The sequence below is a fragment of the Amphiura filiformis genome, chromosome 20, assembly GCF_039555335.1.
Source record: "Amphiura filiformis chromosome 20, Afil_fr2py, whole genome shotgun sequence".
NCBI lineage: Eukaryota > Metazoa > Echinodermata > Ophiuroidea > Amphilepidida > Amphiuridae > Amphiura > Amphiura filiformis.
The window spans coordinates 42422614-42450031 of record NC_092647.1 but is presented as its reverse complement, the minus strand read 5'-3'; the positions used below and the strand labels follow the sequence as shown (position 1 = coordinate 42450031).

Here is a 27418-nt window from a genome sequence, read left to right as displayed (position 1 = left end):
GAACAAGCAGATAATCTTTTTTGGCACAAGCAGATAATCTTTGTTGGCTCTAAAGCATACAAATTATAGCCAAATGTCCAGTGAAGGTGGAAGCACCAAAATGTATGGGGGGGGGCAAATTTTGTGATGGCTTTATTACATGTACATTTGCACCTGCAAAATGTTCAATTTCAGACTATGTTCTCAAAATGAAGGTTAATTTGGGTATTTGATAGGCCAGAGTATGCAAAGCGTGTAAGTGAACTTTTGCAATTTTACCCTTTTTTCGGTGTTCTTCGGGCTTAAAAATTAAGATGAACAGGGTGATCATGGCTTTATTTTTTCTTCTATTAGGATTTTAAGGAAGTGATGCACCCTTGGAAGAATTTCAATGTGTTTCCCCACCCCCTACGTCCATCGCATATGCAAGTTTGTAAGACAGTAAGTAGGGTACATCCAGAGTCTTAGGCAGGATTTGAAGGTTTGGGTATGTAAATTAAAAAAAATGGGTATGTAAATTTAAGATTTGTGTACAAAGTATAGGCCATGTGGGCAAAAACTGGGTGTGTATTTACAAATTTGGGTGTGTAAAACATTCCCTACATGGCTGGCTGCCTATAAAGCCCTTGGGTACATCACAACATCAAAGAGTTAAATGAAATAAATAAGTTAAATTTCATTGGCAAACAACCCAATAAGTATATTGTCCACAGACGTTGTCACCCACTATTCCAAATATTTGTCTTGTGATGGGAAGCTACATATTACTTCTGGATACGGAATAAGAAAATGTAATAAGTTGATGTGATTAAATGTAATTAATTACCTTTTACAAATGGGACCAAGTTTCAAAAAGGGAGTCGAGGTGGAGGCATTGAAAACTTGATGCTTTCTTCCTGTTTACAATGGTTTTTTGTGTGTACTATACTATCAGGAAAACAATATCATGACAGGTCTGTAGGTTGTGGCACTTGTTCATAGCTGTTGCTCTTTTTGCGTAGATGCATAGTTACTGGAGGCATGGAAGACTTGCCACCTCTTAGTAATCGTATCAATAGTGGATCAATGAACAACAGAATAGAAGAGATGAAGAATACTGCACCGGCTAGAAAGAAAGCTAGATTGTAGCTCCCTGTGTTGTCATATAAGATTCCTGTAAGAGAAAAAAGTGGGGAAAATATGATGGAAATAATAATTAGTATCGCATGGATTTGAAGTAACTTGCATTTGTGTACAGGTGCTGATATCAATTTAACATGCTTAATATCAGGCTAAATAAACAATATTTGGGGAATAAAATTTTTTTTAATGCAAAAAGTAATTTAGTTGAAAACTCAATCGAGGACTCAGGGCAAGAGTATCTTAACTTCCAAATTGCCCATTTTGAGAAAAACACACACAAAATCATTATCATAAGAGTTTGTTGTACAGTGTGCAAAAGACCCCCTGCAGACCCAATGCAAACTCTATTGCTGTGATACATTCAGTAGCTTGGTATTTCAATTGTGTATTGTGTAAATATATACCATGGTGGAGTTAGGATTTTATGGCTGTCAAATGGATGGCATTCTAGCTACATTTTGATACCAAAATCTCATTGGAGTTAAGATATTATCGCATGTTCATAATTATTATAATTACCAACCTACCTGATAAATATAATCCTACAAATACCCCAGCACCTGTTGCAAGTAACATGAAGCCCACAGCACCTGACACACGCTTCACTCCAACATACTCCTTAGCTACAATAGGCACCGTCACATTAAACACTCCACTTGCTGTGCCAACTAATGCTGATAGAATACCAAGGATGGCGTATTCATCAGAAATTGGAAAGAAAACACATGCAACTGCTGCGAGCAGGAACGATAATGCTGTCAGTGTTCTTGCAGTGAGAATTTTGTAGTCGATGATGTAACCGTGTGTGAAACGCACCACAACAGAAACACTTCCCAGGATAGAGAGTAGAAACGCCGCTTTGATTTCAGATATGCCACCATCCACCGCTCTTGCAGGAAGGTATTGCAGGATAATGACGTATGCTAGACCATATAGGCAGTTGGCGAGGAGGATGGGGATAAATCTTATATTCGCTAGCAAATGAAAATCAAAAGATTTGAGAATGATTGCCACAAAACGATAACAGCCATTTTGATTGTTTTTAGTTCATTAATAATATCTGTTTGGTCATCTTGTGAGGAGACTTCAACATGTTTAATAGTTTCTGTTTTCAGTGCTTTTGTTCTTTTATGCAAATTAGATGATTTGCTTTTTGCACTTAGTTCAAGTGGGGACACTCTATAGAGGGCGCCAAACATGGCTGCATTTGCAACCAATCCTGAGATGATCAGCAGCGCTCCATTCCAGCCGTAGTAATTAATAAATACTTGAAATAGAGGGGGTAGTGCAAAGTTTCCAATAGCGGTGCCAGCAGATGATATGCCAAGTGCTCTAGCTAGTCGCTTGTCAAAGTAGTAAGCTAGAATTATCATGGGAGGTTGATAGATGAACCCAAATCCAATGCCTGTGGAAAAGACAAGTTCAGGTCATTAGTCTATTCTTCAGTCAAGATTGATATATAACATTTCTGCTTCTGCTTCTGGTGGTTACTGCATGAGTGCATAATCTCCTCAATCGTGGGATGTATAAAGCAGGTGCGACAGAGGAGACGATGACTAGTTTTTGAATTTGACATAAACATGGATCTTTATGTATGGCAGTGGTGAGAACCAAATGATTTAGATTTAAACTCTCACTCTACATTGATTAGTTGCACTTGTTTGTATATTTGTTTGTTAGTTTACCTAGTGTGGTCCGTAAGGGGGACACACACATGTAACAGTGCAGAATGTTGATTGGGATCAGGAAATGGTGGCCCATAGGAAGAAAAAATAGCAAGAAATAGAAATAACCAAAGGCGGCCACTCGCAATAATCAATAACAATTTTGCTTTTAGCCCTTGGGCTGAGAAACAAGCAGCTCCATGCCCCAATATAAAGGATTTTTTGTGACACATTCTGATCCACTAGCTCACACCAAAGTCAGAAATTTTCCTTATTTTGTTATATTCTAAATTACATTACTAACTTGCCTAGTACCTACGCTTACTGATGTTGAAGTCCCTGGCATACTTGGTTATGCTGTTTATATGTCAATTTTCTTATGTTTTTGTTGTTGTTTTATGATGCTCCTTACTTTTGCCTATATCTCAATTTTGTTATTGTCGTTATTTGTTATCAGTCTGATCTAATTAGACCATTTCACAAATGGTTCCTTTGTAACACACATTTTCAGGAACAGCAGAAAGTTGGGCTATTCTGGTTGAAATCCATACACCCTCTATGGAAGACACAAGCTTTGTCTTACACACAGTGTGTGTGAATTTCTAATGGGGTTCGCCTGAATGGGTGACTCCATTCAAAATTCACACTACCTGTGGGAGCAGAGGAGGCTTAAAGGCATTCCTACAATGCACTATGATTGGGAAATTTGATCAATATAACCTCATTTTAAAGGCAAAGTCCCCATTGCCACACACACAAAATGGTAATTTTAAAACTGCAGCCAACAAGCTAATAGTTGAGACTTAGGACTGATATTTGATTTTCTTACAGGAAACATTCATATTATCCCACTGCATTAATTTTATTCCTAAGTCTCGATGTTTTGAATGTTAAATAATAGGATGAAAACACCACATATTTGCACACAATCCCAATGCAAGCCATGGTCAACTATACCACATGTGTACAAAAGCCAGACATACAAGGTCAGAAACCCCATTGGGTTGTGGGAATGTCTTTAAACATCCTCTGCTGTGGGAGATTAAGGGATGGATATCAAACTGGAATTGTGAATAAGGTAAAAAGGGATATTTTCCATCTTCAAATCAATTCAATGCATGACCTCCAGTTTACTTTACTTTGTTATGCATCCTTAAGTAAACTTAAGTAAAAGGCATGTTTGGCCTTGGTCATTCTAGAAAGTGACAATAGAATGAGCAATAAGTATACATACCTGCAACTGCAAATGATATATAAAGATGACTAATACTTGTAGCAAACCATGCAGCAAAGAAAGCCAAACTGGATACTATAGCACCTGTCATGACCACTTGACGTATAGTGTAAAACTTGCATAGAGCACTGGCAACGGGAGCTGTATTTGGTGAGGGGATTAGAAAGGTCAAAAGAACACCAATGTTTTATAACGAAGGGTCATTAGTCCAAAACCCCAATAACTTAGTTATATAAACTAACCGGATAACCCTACCCTAAACTTCAGCCTTGCTCTAAACTAAACATAACCCTACCCCTAACCCTAAACCTAACCTTATCTCTAACACTAACCCTAATGTCAACCCTAACCTCATTCTTAACCCTAATCTTAACCTAAAATACTACACCCGAAGTTTAAAGCAAAAATGTTAGTTTTCACTGATCGCACTATGTCCCTATTTAATTTCTAGCCAAACAAAATGAGGTAAAAGAAAGAAAATCTGTATTTCATTCCAGTGCCTATTATTACTGTCAGTGTATGTATTAGCTCGCTGATCATTACTGAGCTGCGCTGGAATGTATAAAAAGTACAAGACAAATAGCATGCATGTGACATTTCAGCCATTACTCAATTAGTGAAAATGGAATAAAACCGCGATCAGGTGTATGTTGTAAAGATTTAAATTTTATTGCAATTAAACACTTCAGGATTAGTCTTTCACATGGTATTGTAGCATTACAATCGTGCAAAATGTAGAAATTTAAGAAAAATTGAGGGCATTGCTGCGAAGCAAATCACATGTTATAGCCTTTACCCTTTTTGGTATAATGGGCTGGTCAGTCAGGGTTGTGACTAGCCTAAATTTAGTTCTGGGTAATTTACATAATATATAAGGAAACACCCATCTGGGACATGTGTTTGTGCGCCACCTATTGATGAAACTGTGATACAACAATGGCTGCCATGACCGATCAAGTGAATGTTACGGCAGCTAAGTTGCTGCAAATTGCAGTTTTAGATGCACGTAGACGTGAAAAATAGCAGATTTTGGCCTAGATTTTGATATTTACTAAATTTTGTACATAATCATACAATATATTGCTCAATTTTGTTATTTTGATTGAGTGCCAGTCGGCAACTGCAAGTGGTAGGTAATTCTGTCTGGCGCCGACCGGCAGTAGTCACAACCCTGTGGCTGGTCCCCTTTTGATATATCCACACATAGAAATAAAGATGCACGCGTACCTATTATCATTGGAATTCCAACAACAAGAGAGAAAATCCACTGTACTGGCTACACCTACCTATTATCATTGGAATTCCAACAAGAGAGAAAATCCACTGTAGGACTAGTGGTTACACCTACCTATTATCATTGGAATGCCAACAACTAAAGAGAAAATCCACTGTAGTGGCTACACCTACCTATTATCATTGGAATTCCAACAAGAGAGAAAATCCACTGTAGTGGCTACACCTACCTATTATCATTGGAATTCCAACAAGAGAGAAAATCCACTGTACTGGCTACACCTACCTATTATCATTGGAATTCCAACAAGAGAGAAAATCCACTGTACTGGCTACACCTACCTATTATCATTGGAATTCCAACAAGAGAGAAAATCCACTGTAGGACTAGTGGTTACACCTACCTATTATCATTGGAATGCCAACAATGGGGGAGAAAATCCACTGTAGTGGCTACACCTATCTATTATCATTGGAATCCCAACAACAAGAGAGATAATCCACTGTAGTGGCTACACCTACCTATTATCATTGGAATTCCAACAAGAAGAGAGAAAATCCACTGTAGTGGTTGCACCTACCTATTATCATTGGAATTCCAACAACAAGAGAGATAATCCACTGTAGGACTAGTGGTTATACCTACCTATAATCATTGGAATGCCATATGAGAGAGAAAATCCACTGTAGTGGCTACACCTACCTATTATCATTGGAATTCCAACAACAAGAGAGAAAATCCACTGTAGTTGAGCCACTGATTCACTGATCTGATCCTGCCAGTCTATTAGGAATACACCAAATGATGAGAAGACTCCAGCAGACAGAAAACTATTCATAAAGCACCCAAGTAAGATGACCCAAGCCCAACCTGTGTCCAGATGAAAGTTGGCATCATGGGATGATGGGGCACTCACACCCGATGATGTGGATTCTTTTGTTGATGTCATTCTTTTAATCTGTTGATCTGTGAAGTTATCTGCCAAAGTGTTATTTCTGTTGGTATTTGATGCATGATGAAAGTTGCTTGGTTTCTTCAGAACTTTGACACACCTATATTTAAAAATAAGATCAAGTTTGCCATAGCAAAAGGGTGGACTTGAATAATTAGTAACATTATTCTCTGTATGCTTATAAGTACTTGTAGCATGCTTACAGCACAGATTTTATTTCTACAAGCACATAAGTCATCATTTCAGGACCTGCAAAATAATGAAAATGTACCGGCAGGTGGTAAACAGCGGATTTGACTTTTAAACCAATATTTTCATTGATTTGTAGTAATTCAATTATTTGGGAAACTAAACACTAGTTACATAATAAGTAAGACAGACATACATCACACCCAGTCTCTTAAAAATGCTACTTATTGTCATTATAAGTAAACTTGGAAACAAAACAAATTTATCATAATTTCAACTTGAATTGAAGCAAAGAATTGGTTTACTTCTGAAAACACTTATGAAACTACCAAACCATCAAGTATCATATTATTATATAGCTTTTCATGTTCATAGTCAAAGAGCAGTAAATCTAAATATTATAGATCATGATTACTCATACACAGTGTTGACACCCTGTATGTATTATGAATATTTTTCCCTGCAACTAATTACTCCGTTGGTGAGCGACGGGCGATTGGTATTTCACCGAACGCAAGAAGAGGAGTCCTATCTGATTGGCTAGGAATCGATCGCTAGATCGCTCAGTACTGAAGTACATATTCAAAATGTAGAGACTTATTCAATTCTATTTAAATCAATATTCTATTATTGGCGAGATAAAAAAAAGTTGCATAGTGTCTCAATATAGTGCATTGTATTATAGACTTGTGATTTAATATTCTCTACAGCACATGGATCTGAGCTTCATATGATTATATGATTATAATTCTCAAACAGTTGAATATATCACATTTTTAATGTACGATTTAAAAATTGTTATGTATAAAATGCAGTAAAATATATGCGTATAAAGACAACAGCAATCGCCGCTGAGTGTATTGAATTTCCAATTAGTGTATTCAAAACAAAACCTGGCTTTTACCTGACAATAAATCGAATTTTCTTGTAATGGCAACACCATTTGGGGTACTGAGCATGCGCAATTCATAAAAACATGTAGAATAGAAATTCTGTGGTATCTCATAGCGTGTAAATTGTATGCTTAGCCTGAGTCGCTCAGCCTATCTCGAACAAAATCGCCATGTGTAGCTTTTGAAAAACGAGAGGATACACCGTACTATCACGGCAATTTTTGACACAATGATATAGGGATATGATGACAGTGTCATATGCATTAAAATGAAACAATAGTAATGTAAATCTTACCTGTGGCAAGGAGAGAGAATGGATGGGCGTTAGCCGCATCCATGGCTAGTGGTATTATGGCACCGAGGCCAGGCTGCCAGCAAACAGCTAGGAGAAACTTGAGAATTTGAGGTTAATGGAAAATCAATTCAACTCTTGAACTTGAAGATTGCCACATAAAGATGATTGTGAAAAATAATGGCTGGGAAAATATTTTGAACCTGCTACACAAGCATCTGAATTTCAATCTGTAGTACAATGGTTGCCATAGCTCCCATAAAACAAGTGAAAAGGGGCAGCAAGGAGTGCCCTGATGCCTGTGCACGAATATAGGGGAAAATCACATTCAGAAGAAATATCCCTTCAAATTCTACAAGAATAACACAATACAACAGGCTAGTAGTACCTACCTTTGACCTTGGCAGTGGCTCTACTGATATCAGTGATCACTGGAATCAGTGCCTTTGTATCTAGCCAACATGTGAGCTATTTATACGTGTAACATAACAAACATAACGGCGCTTGATATAGCGCAATACCAAAAATATGAACATTGCGCTTTACAAATATACAAAAATAACAACAGCAAAATACATTAGAAACTAGAGTCAATAGAATCTGGGTACACAGTGAATAGCTATCTGCCAACCATATTTTGACCTTTTGACCCCAAAGTAAACATTGACCTTTGGGGTCATAAATAATTCAACATGTTTAGAATGTCGTAAGAATCGTTCCTGTTGAATTTGAGCTTGATTGGGCCAATTTTAAACATTTTTTTGCAAATTTGACGTTTGGACCTCCTTAAGGGCTGGGGTATGAACATTTGGACAGTATTTATTTTGGGACATTAGAGCACATCAGACATATCGAATTGCATTCTGAATACGAAGAATGTCCTTCTGATATGAAATAATTTTGATTTTTTGAAATTCACAATTTAATACACATTTTATGGCAAACCATTAAAAATTGATATTTTTGATATTTAACAGTACTTGAAGTAAACTTTATAAATCTGATGATTGATACTTAAAGTGTATGTAGGTGGGATGAAAAGCCGACGATCAATTGAAAATTTTGACCTTTACATATTGGATATGGATTTTTTCCCAAAACACCAAAAAAAAATAGGTCTTTTGGGAAAAAATCCATATCTTCAATATGAAAGGTCAAAATTTTCAATTGACCGTCGGCTTTTCCTCCCAGCTACATACACTTTAAGAATATATCATTAGATTTATATAATTTACTTCGAGGACTGTTATATATCAAAAATTTGATAAATATTAAATTTTTATAATTTGTCATAAAATTTGTATTATATTGTGATTTTCAAACAATGAAAATTATTTGATATCAGAAAGACATGCTTCGTATTCAGAATGCAATTCGATAGGTCTGAGGTCCCTCAGAAAATACTGTCGAAACGCAATAAACGCTCATTCTAGATCCCTTAATGACCTTTGACCCCAATATGAAAAAAACCTCATCTACACCGAGAAAATGCATTGTTACAGTTTAAATTTTAAAAATCTATTATGCTTTGTTATGGAGATAAAAAATCTTTAAGTTATTTAGCTTATAACCGGAAATGACGTCTAAATGACCTTTGACCAAAAAATTAAAAATACCGTGCATACATCGGGCAACACTAATGCATATTTGAAGTTTATGTCACTCTGGTCTGTTTAAGTTGTGAGATTTAAAAAAATGAACATATTTGATGATTTTTGGTTATTGACCGGAAGCGACCCTTAAAGACCTTTGACCCCAAAACTTCGGACACCCCAAAGACCCTGGTTGGTAGCAATGCATTTGTGCTAATGACAACACTCTGCTATATAATTTTGTAAAAACAGTGATTTTTTTAATATTTTTAGCTTTCAGACCGGAAATGACCCCCTTAATGACCTTTGACCCCTTATCTGTGAACACCCTATAGACACAGACCAAAGTCAAGTCACATGACCTAAGCATGTCACCATCACATGTTATTTGTGGAAGAAGATACATTTTATAGTAAAAATCGCATTTTTGCCATTGTGAGCAGGTCAAAGGTCAAATGGAGTTCAATGTCATGTCACATGTGGGGACATGGTCAGTGGTGCTTGTGACCAAGTATGATATAAAATTGGATGGTTTGAACCCAATGCACAAATTTATTGGTCGAGCTATGAGTTACGTCTCGTCCAATATTTTAAAACTCATAGCGAGACCAATAAATTTTGCATTGGGTGAAAAAAAACCATCCAATTTTATCATTATTATGTTTTCAGAATCTTTTTCAAAAAGACAAAATTCAAATTTTTTTTCAATTTTTTTTTGCGTGATTTTTTTGGGGGGGTCAAAATCGACTGATCTTACATGCCTAGAGCAAAAAAAAAAAAAAAAATGAAAATTTTTTCCGCCCTGTTTCCGAACTTTTTGGCCCTACTTCGAATTCCATACATGGAAGTTTCCGTAACGCTTCCGTCAATGGGGATCCATTTCACCAAAATTTATGATGATTCAGAGCGATTCGTAAGTCTCAAAATCCATCGTAACTTTAGAACGCATTATAAAATACATTTCACTAAAATAATTGACAAATCTGCACTTCCCAGAGACCAGTACCAACACTAGAGGGAAAAAAATGGGAAAAAATCCCTGTCTCATGAAGTTACGTACTCATTCCGAGTCGTTCGTAAGTCGCGAAATGATATAATTGAATTATGAGGGTTAAAAATATGAAGTAATAAAGTGTTTATAATGATATTTGATATGCAATAAACTGATAAAGTAAGCGTAACTTAAGCTACAAAAACAGAGTGCAAGCCTGCAGCCAGTGCAAGAGCCAAGGCAACAGTGAGTGCAGCTATGCAGGAGAAAGGCGCAGGATTGGTTGTTTTAGTAAATTTCCTATACTTAAGGTATAGGGAAATTTTACATTTCGCCACATTATGTAAATTGTACAAAGAGCACAAATAGCTAGAAGTTAATGCAAAAGACAAGGGTTCAAAGGGCTTTAACGTACTGGCCATAAGCAATTTTGAACTTAGATTATTTTTCTCATATCCTAGTTGCTTCCAATGATCGCTATTTGTGCAATTTGTGCAATTGGTGGAAAGGGCTTTAAGGTGCCGACTATATAAGCAATTATGACATTCATCGCCAATTCCCTTCTAGCCATCAGCAATTTGTGCAATTTATGCAATTTTGAACTTAGATTATTTTTCTCATATCCTAGGTGCTTCCAATGATCGCTATTTGTGCAATTGGTGGAAAGGGCTTTAAGGTGCCGACTATATAAGCAATTATGACATTGATCGCCAATTCCCTTCTAGCCGTCAGCAATTTGTGCAATTTATGCAATTTTGAACTTAGATTATTTTTCTCATATCCTAGTTGCTTCCAATGATCGCTATTTGTGCAATTGGTGGAAAGGGCTTTAAGGTGCCGACTATATAAGCAATTATGACATTGATCGCCAATTCCCTTCTAGCCGTCAGCAATTTGTGCAATTTATGCAATTTTGAACTTAGATTATTTTTCTCATATCCTAGTTGCTTCCAATGATCACTATTTGTGCAATTGGTGGAAAGGGCTTTAAGGTGCCGACTATATAAGCAATTATGACATTGATCGCCAATTCCCTTCTAGCCGTCAGCAATTTGTGCAATTTATGCAATTTTGAACTTAGATTGTTTTTCTCATATCCTAGTTGCTTCCAATGATCGCTATTTGTGCAATTGGTGGAAAGGGCTTTAAGGTGCCGACTATATAAGCAATTATGACATTGATCGCCAATTCCCTTACTGTATGAAATGTGGTGGGCGATTTAAAATGCATGTGCCCTGAGAAAACTACGATGGGTACGCACACTGCAGGGCAAAGAACAATGGAAATTGCCATAATTCGCATGCACACTGCCGGGCAAGACGTCACATGTCAATTGGTCTGTAAACGATTCACTTACAGAATTGCCCAAATCTGTCAAAAACATGACCTGGTTAGCCTCATTAGTCTTAGGCACAAACAAAATATGAAAAGAGGTTTATTTCAGGGGACTGTGCTTGTAGCTTTCAAAATAAAATTTTATTGCATAAATTTATTTGTGTGTTTTCCCCCAAGAACTTTTTGGAGGCCAAAATGCAATTAAAAAAAGAAGAAAAGAAGAAAAGTTGGTTATGTGATTCCATGAAACAGAAAGCAGAAATAAATAATAGCTTTAGACAGTGTCAAAATAAATTTGAACAAGTACATAATTTTATTATCATTATTTCATGTAGTATCACAATTGCACATATCAAATTCATACTGTGTTATATTATAATAGTACTTTTCCTGGTATAAAAATGCTATCCTGGGAATGCATTTCTGTCCTAATTTTCGGGCCAGATTCAGTTCAAATTTAAAGAGCGTCTTTCAAAAAATTACAATTTGTGAGCAGTTGTACTTAAATATAATATGCTGGTAATTATGCCATATTAAGATTTTTTTTGCCAAAATCGTGGACTACTTTGGCTACAGAATCCATTTTGTGAGTCTTGGTAGATGTCTTACATAAATAAAATTACAATTTCTATTTATATAGGTGTAAATCACCAATATTATTATATAACCTTTTATAAGACCTGACCACAATGAAGTTGTTGAATTTCACATAGAAATGTACAAAAACAGAATTTTCTTGTAAATTACTGCTAATAACAATAATTAGAGACCAAAAGAAACCTCTAACATTTAAAACTTTAACTTACACATTGAAAGAAAGCATAAATAATACAAATCAATTTTACATATCAAAAAGACTTAAAGACAAAATGACTTAAAAGTAACTTACAGGAGTCCATTTGACAGATATTTATAGGCAAATTCTTAACAAAGCATATGATCTTTGACCATAATATTTAGACAAGATTAGGTATAAGGATTGATTTGATGACTGTAGAGTGCGAGAAGGGGAATAATGTGGTGCTACACTCTCGCTCAAATGTAGTTGGAACACTTTTAGGACTATGTTACAACCAGTGTTCGAAATAAGCACTTATCCTCTTTTCCTCTTGTCCAAAAATCACTGGGGACAACCATATTGAGCTATAAACTTATCCCCTGGACAACCACTTTTTGGATTCTTTGCACTCAAAAACATATTTTGGGGACAACCAAAATGCTTTCAGGACAAGCAGAATTCATGCTTTAGTTGTCCTCGGGACAACCTCCATATTTTCCTTATTTCGGACACTGGTTACAACACAGTATTTTGTAACTTTTTAAATGACGGAATGGTTCATTTAGGGATTCAATCATGTTTCACCGTTGTTCATCACCGCTTAACAACGATGCGTCCGCGTCGTCTGCGTGGTTTACTTCGCGAGGGCAGCTTTAGCTGCCCGAGCCGGTAAACTGACGCAGACGCCGAAGCGAGTTGTTAAACGGTGATGAACAACGGTGAAACATGATTGAATCCTTTCAACAACGAAAAGAAGCTAAATATCGTATAATTCACGATTATTTTACGAGGAATGTTACAAAAACTTCGATGATTTCTCTTTTGATATCAGCAATAGGCCTAAAACTACAGAATAAAACGGCAATGTTTAGCCGCTACCTGAAGAATACTGAATTCAAATTGTAAGCTGAAAGGTTCCAGGCATGACGAATTTTACGCGTTCTCGCGTGACGCGTAGTCTCGCTTGCGTTCGCGGTTACGCTACAGTAAAAGTGTGGGTTCATCACGGTTTAACAACGGTTGGCTCCTGTACAAAGGTATAGGAAGAGTTGTTGAATGTTTTAACAATAACATCACTGCTATTATAGGCCTATTACTTATTTTCAATCATTGATAACATGTGGGCCATGTAAGACATTCATGCCCTGACCATACCATGCAAGAACAAGCAGATAATCTTTTTTGGCTCTAAAGCATACAAATTATAGCCAAATGTCCAGTGAAGGTGGAAGCGCCAAAATTTATGGGGAGGGGGCAAATTTTGTGATGGCTTTATTACATGTACATTTGCACCTGCAAAATGTTCAATTTCAGACTTAGCTTTGCTCCAAAGCCAACCTATTTTCCATCCAATTGAAAGAAAAAATGAAAAAACCATGCCATATGCCCTCTGACACTATAGTCGCTGGTAGCGTCGGTCAGTGGACTTTCGCATGTTGGTGTGTGGGGTAGACCAATATCTCAGCACATCCCTGATCTCAGGTAGACAGTGATCTTTACTGCATAGTGGTCCTACTTTACTTGTTGGTGACTTGCCTATAGTGAAGCTTGCCTTCGGCAAGCTCTGTACAAATACATGTACTGCTGGGTGATGCATGGGAGTGGTATTAATTTTTGCTGAACCATGAAATGGTATCAGCCTATAAGAGTGTATGTTACTAGCTTACTTACTAGCTTACTTACTAGCTTACTTACTAAGTTACTAGCTTACTAACTAACCATTTGGTCTGAAATGGACATATCTCTAAATGCCACGAAGGTATGACCCCATGAGTGGTGTCATATGAAAGAGGAAAACATAAAGAATATAATAAAAATATTTCCAAACGTCGGAGGTCATCCAGGGTCACAGGGGTCAAAAAGGTCATTTTAACTGAAAATGCTCAGATTGAGCTTAAATTTAAATGTAATGATCCTTGTGACATTCTAAACATGTTTCAAACATTTAAAAATGTATTTAAGGTCATTAAGGGGTCATAAAGGGGTCAAAGGTCAAGGTTCTCAAAATGCTCCAATTGAGCTGAAATTTAAATGCAATGATCCTTATGATATTCTAAACATTTAAAAAATATTTTAAGATTCATTTAAAGTCATTAAGGGGTCAAAGGTCAAGTTTTCCAAAATGCTCCGATTGAGCTGAAATTTAAACGCAATGATCCTTATGACATTCTAAACATGTTGAAAATATTTTCAAATTCATTTAAGGCCATTAAGGGGCAATAGAGGGGTCAAAGGTCAAGTTTTCAAAATGCCTCAATTGACCTGAAATTTAAATGCAATGATCTTTATGACATTCTTAACATGTTTTAAATATTTTAAAATTCATTTACGGTCATTAAGGGGGTCATACAGAGGTCAAAAGTCAAGTTTTCAAAATGCCAGCTTCTCACGATCAAGGTATAGATAGATAGATAGGTTGGACATCCCGCCTATTATTTCAGGCGCACCCCTGATAACAGGGTAACAAAGACATTTAAGTTAAATACATAATTATGAGTTCACAAAGCAGTCTTTCTGCGATAAACACAACAGCATCATAAGATAACACGGAAAAGTACATAGGGGGGATCCAGTCCCACTTCGTTGACTAAACGTCAAAGTGTCAAAACAGCAAACAAACTGTGACTGTGCAATGAGAGGAGCACATCCATAAAATCCGATTAGGCAGCTCACTAGTCCAAATCGATCCGGGAGATCGATCAGAGTTGGAATTACAAATACAATAAAAATAAAACATAATAAAATTAAGAGCACATCCAAATTTGAGGCAGCTCAATTAGCGTACAGTACATAAACACGAGTACATTAAATAAGTTTAGTTCACAATTTTGCTGCAAGCCGTTCGGTGAATTTTCCAGTGCGCGGCTTGACACTCCCTGCTACAATACTTGGCAACTGAGCACCGGGTGCATTTTTTGAGTCCTCCTGGAACCTCTGGTTCTGGGGTACGACAACTCAAGTTAAAACACCTGTCCATAGGTTTTTCCATGTATTCATCCATTGCCTCACGCTCCAACGTCCCATAAAACTCCTCAAAATCATTGTCAAATTCAGGATCGGTCGATGAATCCAAATCCGAACTTACAATGTTAATGGGCGGGTCACATGAGTCTTGGGGTAGTTTCTCATGGGTGTGCATGCCAGACCCTACATCATGAGTGGGGTTATCCAACACTTGATGTGGTATTGGTAAATGAGGTTTGTCCATAGAAACAGTTTCAATTACAGTAGTAGCTCCGTCTTCTTCTGGCTCGGATTTTAGTTCAATAAACAAAGATGACGTGGCATGGCGAAGATGGCGATGAATGAGAACAATTGGATGCCAAATTGTCTCTATTCTGAGTTCGTTTTACTTTCCACTTTTCCAGCCTATCTTTATCTCTTCTCCTTGTTGATGGCGATTTTTTTTTTTTTTTTTCCAGCAGGAATAGACTTACTCGCTCCATGGTATTTGAGTTACAGTTGGGTTGGCATGCACGATACATTCATCCAAGCTTGCTTGCGCTGGCTGGTGTGTATGTACACGGTCATCGACAGCTGTGTGTGTTGATTTCTCACTGGCGGGAGATTTGATCCAAACAATATCAAGAAATATCTTCTTTTCAGTTCTTTTGAGTGTCCAAAATTAGTCAAACCATCAACATCCAATGCCTGCAACACTTGGTTGAGTTGCCCGAGTCCAGAGAAAAGTGGAGTTTCCATATTTTCTCGGAAATAAAACATTTATCGGACAGCTAAGTTCAGAGCGTTGCAGTCACGGCGCCATCTTCCTAACTATTGTTTCATGTACCCTCATATATTAAAACGGCAATTAATGAAACAGTCTTATTAAAATTAATACTATCCTGCACAGTATTGCTGCTTGATCAGATCGTCACAGTCATCCGCCTAACTTAAGCTGAATTTATACTCGATCGCCGAGCGATGCGATTAATCGCTTTTGAAAAAGCGATTTGCAATCGCCGAATTTTGCGATGCATCGCCCGTCGCTCGCTTTTGCATTTATACTTATAACGGCGATAGCGATTGCAGACGACAATTAAAATATTCTAAATGCCACAAAATACATTTTTAAAACATCAGTTGCTGTCAATAATTATTGCTTTGAATTAATTCATCACCAAAAGTTAAAAATCGAGAAAGGTAAATTAATTAGCAAAATAATAGATCCAGTTGGTTGTATATGATTGGTTGACGCATTCACGTGTCAAGCGATATCGCTGGGAAGTTGAGATTTCTTCAACTTGCAAAAGCGACGTCGTTTTTTGCCTCCGCGATTTGAATCGATTGATCGGCTTGACGCTCTGGAAATGTAAGTAAACATTGAGCATGCGTGAAAATCGCTTTTCTGCAAAAGCGATCGAGTATAAATTCAGCTTTACCTCGTGCCCTTGCAAAGGGCACAGTTGCTCTAGTTTATTTTATATTCTTTACTTTTCCCGATTCATTAACACCATTCGGGTGGTCATACCTTCGTAGCATTTCGAGTTATGTCCATTACAGACTCCGGGTGACAGTGGTATAGGCCTACCACAATATACTGCCAAAGCCACATGGTTCAGCTATGGTGCGGTTATCGCTCTAGTTTACAGAATGGATTGGCCTATATACATTTTCTTTACTAATACTTGTCACTTGCTTGGGTTTATTTTACTTGGGGATCTCTGGATCTTCCAAGGTACTGCGAGGGCTCTGATCAAGAGCTATTTCAGACTATGTTCTCAAAATGAAGGTTAATATGGGTATTTGATAGGCCAGAGTATGCAAAGCGTGTAAGTGAACTTTTGCAATTTTACCCTTTTTCGGTGTTCTTCGGGCTTAAAAATTAAGATGAACAGGGTGATCATGGCTTTATTTTTTCTTCTATTAGGATTTTAAGGAAGTGATGCACCCATGGAAGAATTTCAATGTGTTTCCCCACCCCCTACGTCCATCGCATATGCAAGTTTGTAAGACAGTAAGTAGGGTACATCCAGGGTCTTAGGCAGGATTTGAAGGTTTGGGTATGTAAATTTAAAAAACTGGGTATGTAAATTTAAGATTTGTGTACAAAGTATAGGCCATGTGGGCAAAAACTGGGTGTGTATTTACAAATTTGGGTGTGTAAAACATTCCCTACATGGCTGGCTGCCTATAAAGCCCTTGGGTACATCACAACATCAAAGAGTTAAGGGGGTACTGCACCTAAGGGGGTACTACACCCATGTGGTCAATTTGTGACAATTTTTGCATTTTTCTCAAAAAATAATGACACACTGGTAACAAAAGTTATGTTTATTATTGGGGCAAGGAATCCAATTACTACACTGAAATTTCAGTGACTCAAGACAAGCGGTTCAGTATATATGATAGGAAACGAGGTACATCCCAGCGGTACCTTATTTCTTATCATAAATAACAAACCGCTTGCCTTGGGTCACTGAAATTCCAGTGTAGTAATTGGATTACTTGCCCCTGTAATATACATAACTTTTGTTACCACTGTGTTATTAGTTTTTGAGAAAAATGCAAAAAATATACACAAATTTATCGAGGGGTGTAGTACCCCCTTAAATGAAATAAATAAGTTAAATTTCATTGGCAAACAACCCAATAAGTATATTGTCCACAGACATTGTCACCCACTATTCCAAATATTTGTCTTGTGATGGGAAGCTACATATTACTTCTGGATACGGAATAAGAAAATGTAATAAGTTGATGTGATTAAATGTAATTAATTACCTTTTACAAATGGGACCAAGTTTCAAAAAGGGAGTCGAGGTGGAGGCATTGAAAACTTTCTTCCTGTTTACAATGTTTTTGTGTGTGTACTATACTATCAGGAAAACAATATCATGACAGGTCTGTAGGTTGTGGTACTTGTTCATAGCTGTTGCTCTTTTTGCGTAGATGCATAGTTACTGGAGGCATGGAAGACTTGCTGCCTCTTAGTAATCTTATCAATAGTGGATCAATGAACAACAGAATAGAAGAGATGAAGAATGCTGCACCGGCTAGAAAGAAAGCTAGATTGTAGCTCCCTGTGTTGTCATATAAGATTCCTGTAAGAGAAAATGTGGGGAAAATATGATGGAAATAATAATTAGTATCGCATGGATTTGAAGTAACTTTCATTTGTGTACAGGTGCTGATATCAATTTAACATGCTTAATATAAGGCTACTGATTGGATTATTTTGTTGATAAACAATGTTTGGGGAATAAAATTTTTTTTATATTGCAAATAGCACATTATTGCTTTAAAAAAGTAATTTAGTTGAAGGTGAATGGGAAGAGTATGTGTGCATCAACACCAGTTGCTTCTACCAGACGTACATCATCACCAGTTATCATAACCAAGATGTATGCACAGGAAGTGCCAAGTTGAGAAAATTCAATATTATTAAAACTCAATCGAGGACTCAAGGCAAGAGTATCTTAACTTCCAAATTGCCCATTTTGAGAAAAACACACAAAAAATCATTATCATAAGAGTTTGTTGTACAGTGTGCAAAAGACCCCCTGCAGAGCTAATGCAAACTCTATGGAGCTCCATGGAGTTAAGATGTTGTTGCTGTGATACATTCAGTAGCTTGGTATTTCAATTGTGTTTTGTGTGAATATATACCATGGTGGAGTTAGGATTTTATGGCTGCCAAATGGATGGTGTTCTAGCAACATTTTGATACCAAACTCTCATTGGAGTTAAGATATTATCGCATGATAATAAATCATAATTGTGTTCATAATTACCAACCTACCTGATAAATATAATCCTACAAATACCCCAGCACCTGTTGCAAGTAACATGAAGCCCACAGCACCTGATACACGCTTCGCTCCAACATACTCCTTAGCTACAATAGGCACTGTCACATTAAACACTCCACTTGCTGTGCCAACTAATGCCGACAGAATACCAAGGATGGCGTATTCATCAGAAATTGGAAAGAAAACACATGCAACTGCCGCAAGCTGGAACGATAATGCTGTTAGTGTTCTTGCAGTGAGAATTTTGTAGTCGATGATGTAACCGTGCGTGAAACGCACCACAACGGAAACACTTCCGAGGATTGAGAGTAGAAACGCTGCTTTGATTTCAGATATGCCACCATCCACCGCTCTTGCAGGAAGATATTGCAGGATAATTACGTATGCTAGACCATATAGGCAGTTGGCGAGGAGGAGAGGGATAAATCTTATATTCGCTAGCAAGTGAAAATCAAAAGATTTGAGAATGATTGCCACAAAACGATAACAGCCATTTTGATTGTTTTTAAATTCGTTAATATTATCTGTTTGGTCATCTTGTGAGGATACTTCAACATGTTTAATAGTTTCTGTTTTCAGTGCTTTTGTTCTTTTATGCAATTTTGATGATTTGCTTTTTGCATTTAGTTCAAGTGGCGACACTCTATAGAGGGCGCCAAACATAGCTGCATTTGCAACCAATCCTGAGACGATGAGCAGCGCCCCATCCCAGCCGTAGTAATTAATAAATACTTGAAATAGAGGGGGTAGTGCAAAGTTTCCAATAGCGATGCCAGCCGATGCTATGCCAAGTGCTCTAGCTAGTCTCTTGTCAAAGTAGTAAGCTAGAATTATCATGGGAGGTTGATAGATGAACCCAAATCCAATGCCTGTGGAAAAGACAAGTTCGGGTCATTAGTCTATTCTTCAGTCAAGATTGGTATATAACATTTCTACTTCTTCTGCTTCTGGTGGTTACTGCTTCACCTAATTTCGTGCAACAAAAACTGGTGGACCATCATCACCTACAGACCCTATCCAATAACTGGAACGGTATAACAATTGAAATGGCAGGACAGATTGTTGGAGATTTTTGTACTAAATTCAATAGGGTCTATGCCCTAAGTTGAGAATGGACCGTCCCACTCAATTTGTGAAAAGGTGGACCAAAGTAACTGCCTAAAATGAGGCAAAATTGAAAAGAAATGGGGGTTTTAAATCGAACCTTGGAATTTGAAAAGTATAAATCATGTTTGGTCTAAGGCTGTGCTAACACATTTCTTTAAAATACGAGACAAAATTGAAAAGAAATGGGGTTTTAAATTGAACCTTGGAATTTGAAAAGTATAAATCATGTTTGGTCTAAGGCTGTGCTAACACATTTCTTTAAAATACGAGAATAGACAGTAGTGTACATACCTGCAACTGCAAAAGATATATAAAGATGAGTAATATTTGTAGCAAACCATGCAGCAAAGAAAGCCAAACTGGAAACTATAGCACCTGTCATGACCACTTGACGTATAGTGTAAAACTTGCATAGAGCACTGGCAATGGGAGCTGTATGTGGTGATTGATACAAAGATGTTGACATGCATTAATTGGGGAAGGGTAAGAAAGGAAAAACACACAATGCCAATGATTTATATACCATAATGCAATTTTTGGTTAAGATTACATGGTATTTTAGTACACCATTGGCATTACATGGTATTTTAGTACACCATGGCATTGGCCATTACAATCATGCAAAAGTTACAAATTTGAGAACAATTGAGGGTGTCGCTTTAAGCCTTGGCTCTAAGCACGTCCAGACTTGTGGGCTGGTCCCTTTTGATATTTGAAACCATGTGACATAGGATGATTTGAAGTGTCCACAACTTGAGATGATTCTGGTATTTTTTCCTAGCTTTTATGTAAAATGCACATGTAGCAGCTGACAAGTGCATCCTTTTGATATGGATGTAGACATATCCATACATAGAAATAAAGACATGCATACCTATTATCATTGGAATTCCAACAACAAGAGAGAAAATCCACTGTACTGGCTAAACCTACCTATTATCATTGGAATTCCAACAACAAGAGAGAAAATCCACTGTACTGGCTAAACCTACCTATTATCATTGGAATTCCAACAACAAGAGAGAAAAATCCACTGTACTGGCTAAACCTACCTATTATCATTGGAATTCCAACAACAAGAGAGAAAATCCACTGTAGTTGAGCCACTGATTCACTGATCTGATCCTGCCAGTCTATTAGGAATACACCAAATGATGAGAAGACTCCAGCAGAGAAAAACTATTCATAAAGCACCCAAGTAAGATGACCCAAGCCCAACCTGTGTCCAGATGAAAGTTGGCATCATGGGATGATGGGGTACTCATACCCGATGATATTGATTCTTTTCTTGAAGTCATTCTTTTAATCTGTTGACCTGTGTAGTCACCTGCCAAAGGATGAATTCATATTTCTGGTGGTATTTGATGCATGATGAAACTTGTATGTTTGGTTTCTCCAAAATAGAACAGAAAGCACCTACATTAAAATAAAGATCAAGTTTGTCATAACAAAAGGCACGACTAAAAATAGTTAATGACGATATTCTCTGTATGCGAATAAATTCTCATAACATGCACACAACACAGATTCCTGCAAGAGCACAAGTCACCAATTTCAGTCCCAGCAAAACAATGAAAATGTACCGGCAGCAGATTTGAGTTTTGTACAAGCATTTCCACTATGATATTTAGCAATACAACTATTTGAATAACTTATATATGAATAAGCAAGACAGACATATGCCACCACATCCATGTGTGTGCATATGCTCACAAACACACCCTACTTGTATTTACCCGCAACCCAGGATAATTGGGTAAGGCAAGGACAAGAAAATTGTGACATTTCACATAAAACTGAACTTTTATACACAAATCTGACTATTAATTGCCACACTGTGGATCTGACATTACACTTTATACCTTGATGTGAGACCTATAGGCTAACTTCTTCCTAAAGGTGTGTAGCGCAGTAGCATAGCCAGCAAGGTGGGGGGAACAAAAAGTAAAGCAATAATTGCCCTGTGCATCTTCTTTTTTTAGCACAAAAATTCCCGCAAAAATTACATCATGATTTTGGCCCAAATAGTGTAAAATTGCAAATGCGCATCGAATAGCAAAACACACCTTTATTTAGGTTAAAATAGTCTGGAATTTTTGTGCACTTCACACGCGCCAAAATATACACTTACATAAAATTCCAAAATATAAACTCACATAATTTTTTTAAATCCCCAAAATTTTGTACACGATAATAGCAGTGTATAGACCACTTGACATGTGACGTCATTGCCCGGCAGTATGCGCTTGTGATTATGTCAATTTCCATTGTTCTTTGCCCTGCAGTGTGGGGGTGTGTGTATGCATCGTACTTTGCTCTGGGCACATGCATTTTAAATCGCCCACCACTTCTCATATAGTACAAGAAAGCCATTGGAACAGTGTAGCGGTTCGTTCAAGCATGTCGGCAGACCAGTCCCTCGCCTTTGTTGATAAACAATGATGTCAAGTGGTCTATACAGTACTGTACTATCAATTGCATCAAGTACAAAATAATATTGAATGTTACACATTACTTATGGGTAAAATAAAAGTGGATTTGAAGTAACTTAAGGCCTAAAAAATTGTTTGATTATGTAACATGAAAAAAAAAAAAATTAGGGTAGGTCGGTCGCTATTTTTTTTTTTTTTTTTTTTTTCTTTACACACATTTTAAGCTGAAAATCGTGAATTTTTTTCTTTTTTTCTTAAATTTTTATCTTTTTTTTTTTTCATTTTTGCAAAAATTAAGAAAAAAGTCTAGGGTCTGGCCTATTTTTAGGGTCGGTCGGGTTACGCCAATCAAACAATTTTTTTTTTTTGGTCTAAGTAATTAAGATTGTCAAGTGATAGTGGGAACGCTATTCGAGCTGTGCTGCTCTTGCATGAAAGGTACGTAATCCTGCATTTTGAACTCATTTGAGGCATATTTTCTTCAAAAATAATTTGCAGATGAACATGCTCTGGGGGAACATGCTTTCTGACTATTCATGGACATTGTCACTTTGCCAACCATAAAAAGTTCATGTACTAAAAAAACAAACCATTATTAAATTTGCTGGTGAAAAAGCCTAGTACGGTAACTGTTATAGTCTGGTGACTTGTTACATACGAGGGGGTATCCAAAAGGTTTTGACATCACCCAGAAGTGAAAGAGCTATAACGATGAAATTTTGTCAGTGTAATCACTGGTTCTTATGTACATTATGGTCCAAAAATGGTCTCATAAATATGTTTACTTTCTTTACAGGTGGCGCTAGATGGGCAGTAGGCGCATAACCTGCAAGATGGTGAAATTTGAGGCACGCAGCGTGATTAAGTTCCTGCATTTGAAGGGTTATGCCTACAATGCTCAGAAAATCTATGATGAAATTAAAACAATCTCGGTGATGATTGCCCATCATATGGCACTATTGTTTTTTGAAAAAGGAATTCCAAACTGGCCACATGTCCCTCACAGATGAGCCAAGAAGTGGACGTCCATCACTTACGGATGATGCGGCCACAGTGAAAAAACTCAAGAAAGTGGAGGATCTTATCATGAAAAGGTTATGCGCCTACTTCCCATCTAGCGCCACCTGTGAAGAAAGTAAACATACTTAGTACAGGAGCAGCAACCTCAAAAAAATGACTTCGTTCACCCTCCACTACATACAAGGTTTGACACCATAGGTAGTTAGTATGGACCCTCTAGATCACTGCTAGGTAGGTAGTGGACTCAAATTGTGGTATCACTTTTTTTTACAGGTCATTTTATGTGTGGACGATAATCGCATAAAATCACCAAAAATAGGACAAAATTAAGGGGTAGGGGAGATATAAATTCTCATAACTCAACTTTTACTCATAATAATGAATTTATTTTGGTATGAATATGTAGCTAATTGATTGTTCTAACTGCCTAGTATTATTTGAAAGCAAACCTAGGTTTCATTTGATCATGATTGGAAGTGGCCAGTCCATACACTAGTGAAAAATCAGATTTTTCACAACAATGCAGGGTGGGTGTTTTTGTGACATTGGCTTCAAATTTTACTATTGTGCCAATTTCTATTTTCAAGATTAATTAAGTTTCCTTTTTTTAATTTTGTTTTTAATATCAAGCATATCTAGGCAAACTTTGATGTTCTGGTTCAAATATTTATGTATGTGCATGTTTGCTTGCATGTTGGTTTGTGTTGTGTGGGTTTGGGGTAGGTGTGTGTGGGTATGTGGGGGTGGGTGCGGGGTGTGTATAGGGTTCAGGGTTGGGGTGTTTTACATGTTTTAATATGTCACTCGGCTGAACTATATAAGTTCTATTAACAAAATTTGTTTTTAAGTTGCCATTCATGTAATATTTTGAATATTTATATGTGTGGGGTGAGATCAACCGCTGTTTGTCAGGAAAATAGACTGAAAATGTAAAAAATAGTTACTTTTCCACATGTAGCAGCGTGTGTAACAATATTAAGGGGTAGGGGAAATATAAACCATCATAACTCAACTTCAACTCATGATAATGAATTCATTTTGGAATTAATATGTAGCTAATTGATTGTTCAAATGTGTTAGTATTATTTTAAAGCAAAGCAAACATTAATTGTCAGGTAGATAGCCATAAAATGTGAGAAAAGGTTACTTTTCTATGTATAACCATGTCAAATATGGCATTATTAAGGGGTAGGGGAAATAAAAAGCACCATAACTCAACCTTTACTCATAATAATGAATTCATTTTGGTATCAACATGTAGCTAATTGATTGTTCTAACTTTCCAGTATTATTGTTAACAGAAAAACCATAAGATAGACATAAAATATGATAAAAATGTTAATTTTCCAATGTGTAACAGCGTAAAATTTGACAATATTAAAGGTTAGGGGACGACAAACCAACGTAACTTCGACATTTATTCATTATAATTCATTCATTTTGGCATTAATATATAGCTATTTGGTTGTTGTAATCTTTTAAAGCAAAATAACCATTAATTGTTAGCTGGAAAGACATCAAATGTTTAAAAAATGTCAATTTTTCATGTGTAGTACCGTAAAATATGACAATATGAAGGTGTAGGGGACATTCAAATCACCAAAACTCAAGTTTTACTGATGAAAATGAATTCATTTTGGTAACAATATGTAGTTAACTGTTAGTTCTAACTTTCTAGTATTATTTAAAAGCAATTAAACCATTAGTTGTGAGGTAGATAGACATAAAATGTACGAACATGTTAATATTCAATGTCTAACAGCGTAAAATATGACAATATTAAGGGTAAGGGACATACAAATCACCAAAACACAGGTTTCACTGACGAAAATGAATTCCATTTTGGTATCAATATGTAGCTATTTGATTGTTCTCATTTTCTGGCATTATTTTAAAAACAATTAAACCATTAGTTATCAGGTAGTTAAACATACAATATGAGAAAAATGTTAATATTCAATGTCTAACAGCGTAAAATATGACAATATTAAGGGGTAGGGGACATACAAATCACCAAAACTCAAGTTTTACTGATGAAAATGAATTCTTTTTGGTATCAATATGTAGCTATTTGATAGTTCTAACCTTCTAGTATTATTTTAAAAGCAATTAAGCCATTAGTTGTCCGGTAGATAGACATAAAATGTATGAAAATGTTAATATTCAATGTCTAACAGCGTAAAATATGACAATATTAAGGGGTAAGGGACATACAAATCACCCAAACTCAAGTTTTACTGATGAAAAGGAATTCATTTTGGTATCAATATGTAGCTATTTGATAGTTCTAACTTTCTAGTATTATTTTAAAAGCAATTAAGCCATTAGTTGTCCGGTAGATAGACATAAAATGTATGAAAATGTTAATATTCAATGTCTAACAGCGTAAAATATGACAATTATTAAGGGTAAGGGGACATACAAATCACCAAAACTCAAGTTTTACTGATGAAAATGAATTCATTTTGGTATCAATATGTAACTATTTGATAGTTCTAACCTTCTAGTATTATTTTAAAAGCAATTAAGCCATTAGTTGTCAGGTAGATAGACATAAAATGTATGAAAATGTTAATATTCAATGTCTAACAGCGTAAAATATGACAATATTAAGGGTAAGGGACATACAAATCACCCAAACTCAAGTTTTACTGATGAAAATGAATTCATTTTGGTATCAATATGTAGCTATTTGATAGTTCTAACCTTCTAGTATTATTTTAAAAGCAATTAAGCCATTAGTTGTCCGGTAGATAGACATAAAATGTATGAAAATGTTAATATTCAATGTCTAATAGCGTAAAATATGACAATATTAAGGGGTAAGGGGACATACAAATCACCCAAACTCAAGTTTTACTGATGAAAAGAATTCATTTTGGTATCAATATGTAGCTATTTGATAGTTCTAACCTTCTAGTATTATTTTAAAAGCAATTAAGCCATTAGTTGTCCGGTAGATAGACATAAAATGTATGAAAATGTTAATATTCAATGTCTAATAGCGTAAAATATGACAATATTAAGGGGTAAGGGGACATACAAATCACCCAAACTCAAGTTTTACTGATGAAAAGGAATTCATTTTGGTATCAATATGTAGCTATTTGATAGTTCTAACTTTCTAGTATTATTTTAAAAGCAATTAAGCCATTAGTTGTCCGGTAGATAGACATAAAATGTATGAAAATGTTAATATTCAATGTCTAACAGCGTAAAATATGACAATTATTAAGGGTAAGGGGACATACAAATCACCAAAACTCAAGTTTTACTGATGAAAATGAATTCATTTTGGTATCAATATGTAACTATTTGATAGTTCTAACCTTCTAGTATTATTTTAAAAGCAATTAAGCCATTAGTTGTCAGGTAGATAGACATAAAATGTATGAAAATGTTAATATTCAATGTCTAACAGCGTAAAATATGACAATATTAAGGGGTAAGGGGACATACAAATCACCCAAACTCAAGTTTTACTGATGAAAATGAATTCATTTTGGTATCAATATGTAGCTATTTGATAGTTCTAACCTTCTAGTATTATTTTAAAAGCAATTAAGCCATTAGTTGTCCGGTAGATAGACATAAAATGTATGAAAATGTTAATATTCAATGTCTAACAGCGTAAAATATGACAATATTAAGGGGTAAGGGGACATACAAATCACCAAAACTCAAGTTTTACTGATGAAAATGAATTCATTTTGGTATCAATATGTAACTATTTGATAGTTCTAACCTTCTAGTATTATTTTAAAAGCAATTAAGCCATTAGTTGTCAGGTAGATAGACATAAAATGTATGAAAATGTTAATATTCAATGTCTAACAGCGTAAAATATGACAA

General features: G+C 36.1%; 3 protein-coding genes across 5 annotated transcripts in view; 1 reads left to right on the top strand and 2 right to left on the bottom strand.

Moving 5' to 3' along the window:
- Positions 1-27418, top strand: part of LOC140143121 (alkyldihydroxyacetonephosphate synthase, peroxisomal-like) — a 114783-nt gene that overhangs the window by 66736 nt on the left and 20629 nt on the right. The gene's annotated exons all lie outside the window — the stretch shown is intronic.
- Positions 477-15463, bottom strand: LOC140142965 (monocarboxylate transporter 13-like). Its single transcript, XM_072164993.1, has 6 exons — positions 15144-15463; positions 5936-6285; positions 4000-4140; positions 2261-2506; positions 1629-2075; positions 477-1132 (listed from the first exon to the last, which is right to left on the bottom strand). The coding sequence occupies exons 1-6, from the start codon at positions 15461-15463 to the stop codon at positions 924-926; spliced, it is 1713 nt and encodes a 570-aa protein (XP_072021094.1). The 3' UTR covers positions 477-923.
- LOC140142964 (monocarboxylate transporter 12-like) lies at positions 17745-21412 on the bottom strand. Its single transcript, XM_072164991.1, has 4 exons — positions 21334-21412; positions 20406-20546; positions 18998-19876; positions 17745-18299 (listed from the first exon to the last, which is right to left on the bottom strand). The coding sequence occupies exons 1-4, from the start codon at positions 21410-21412 to the stop codon at positions 18091-18093; spliced, it is 1308 nt and encodes a 435-aa protein (XP_072021092.1). The 3' UTR covers positions 17745-18090.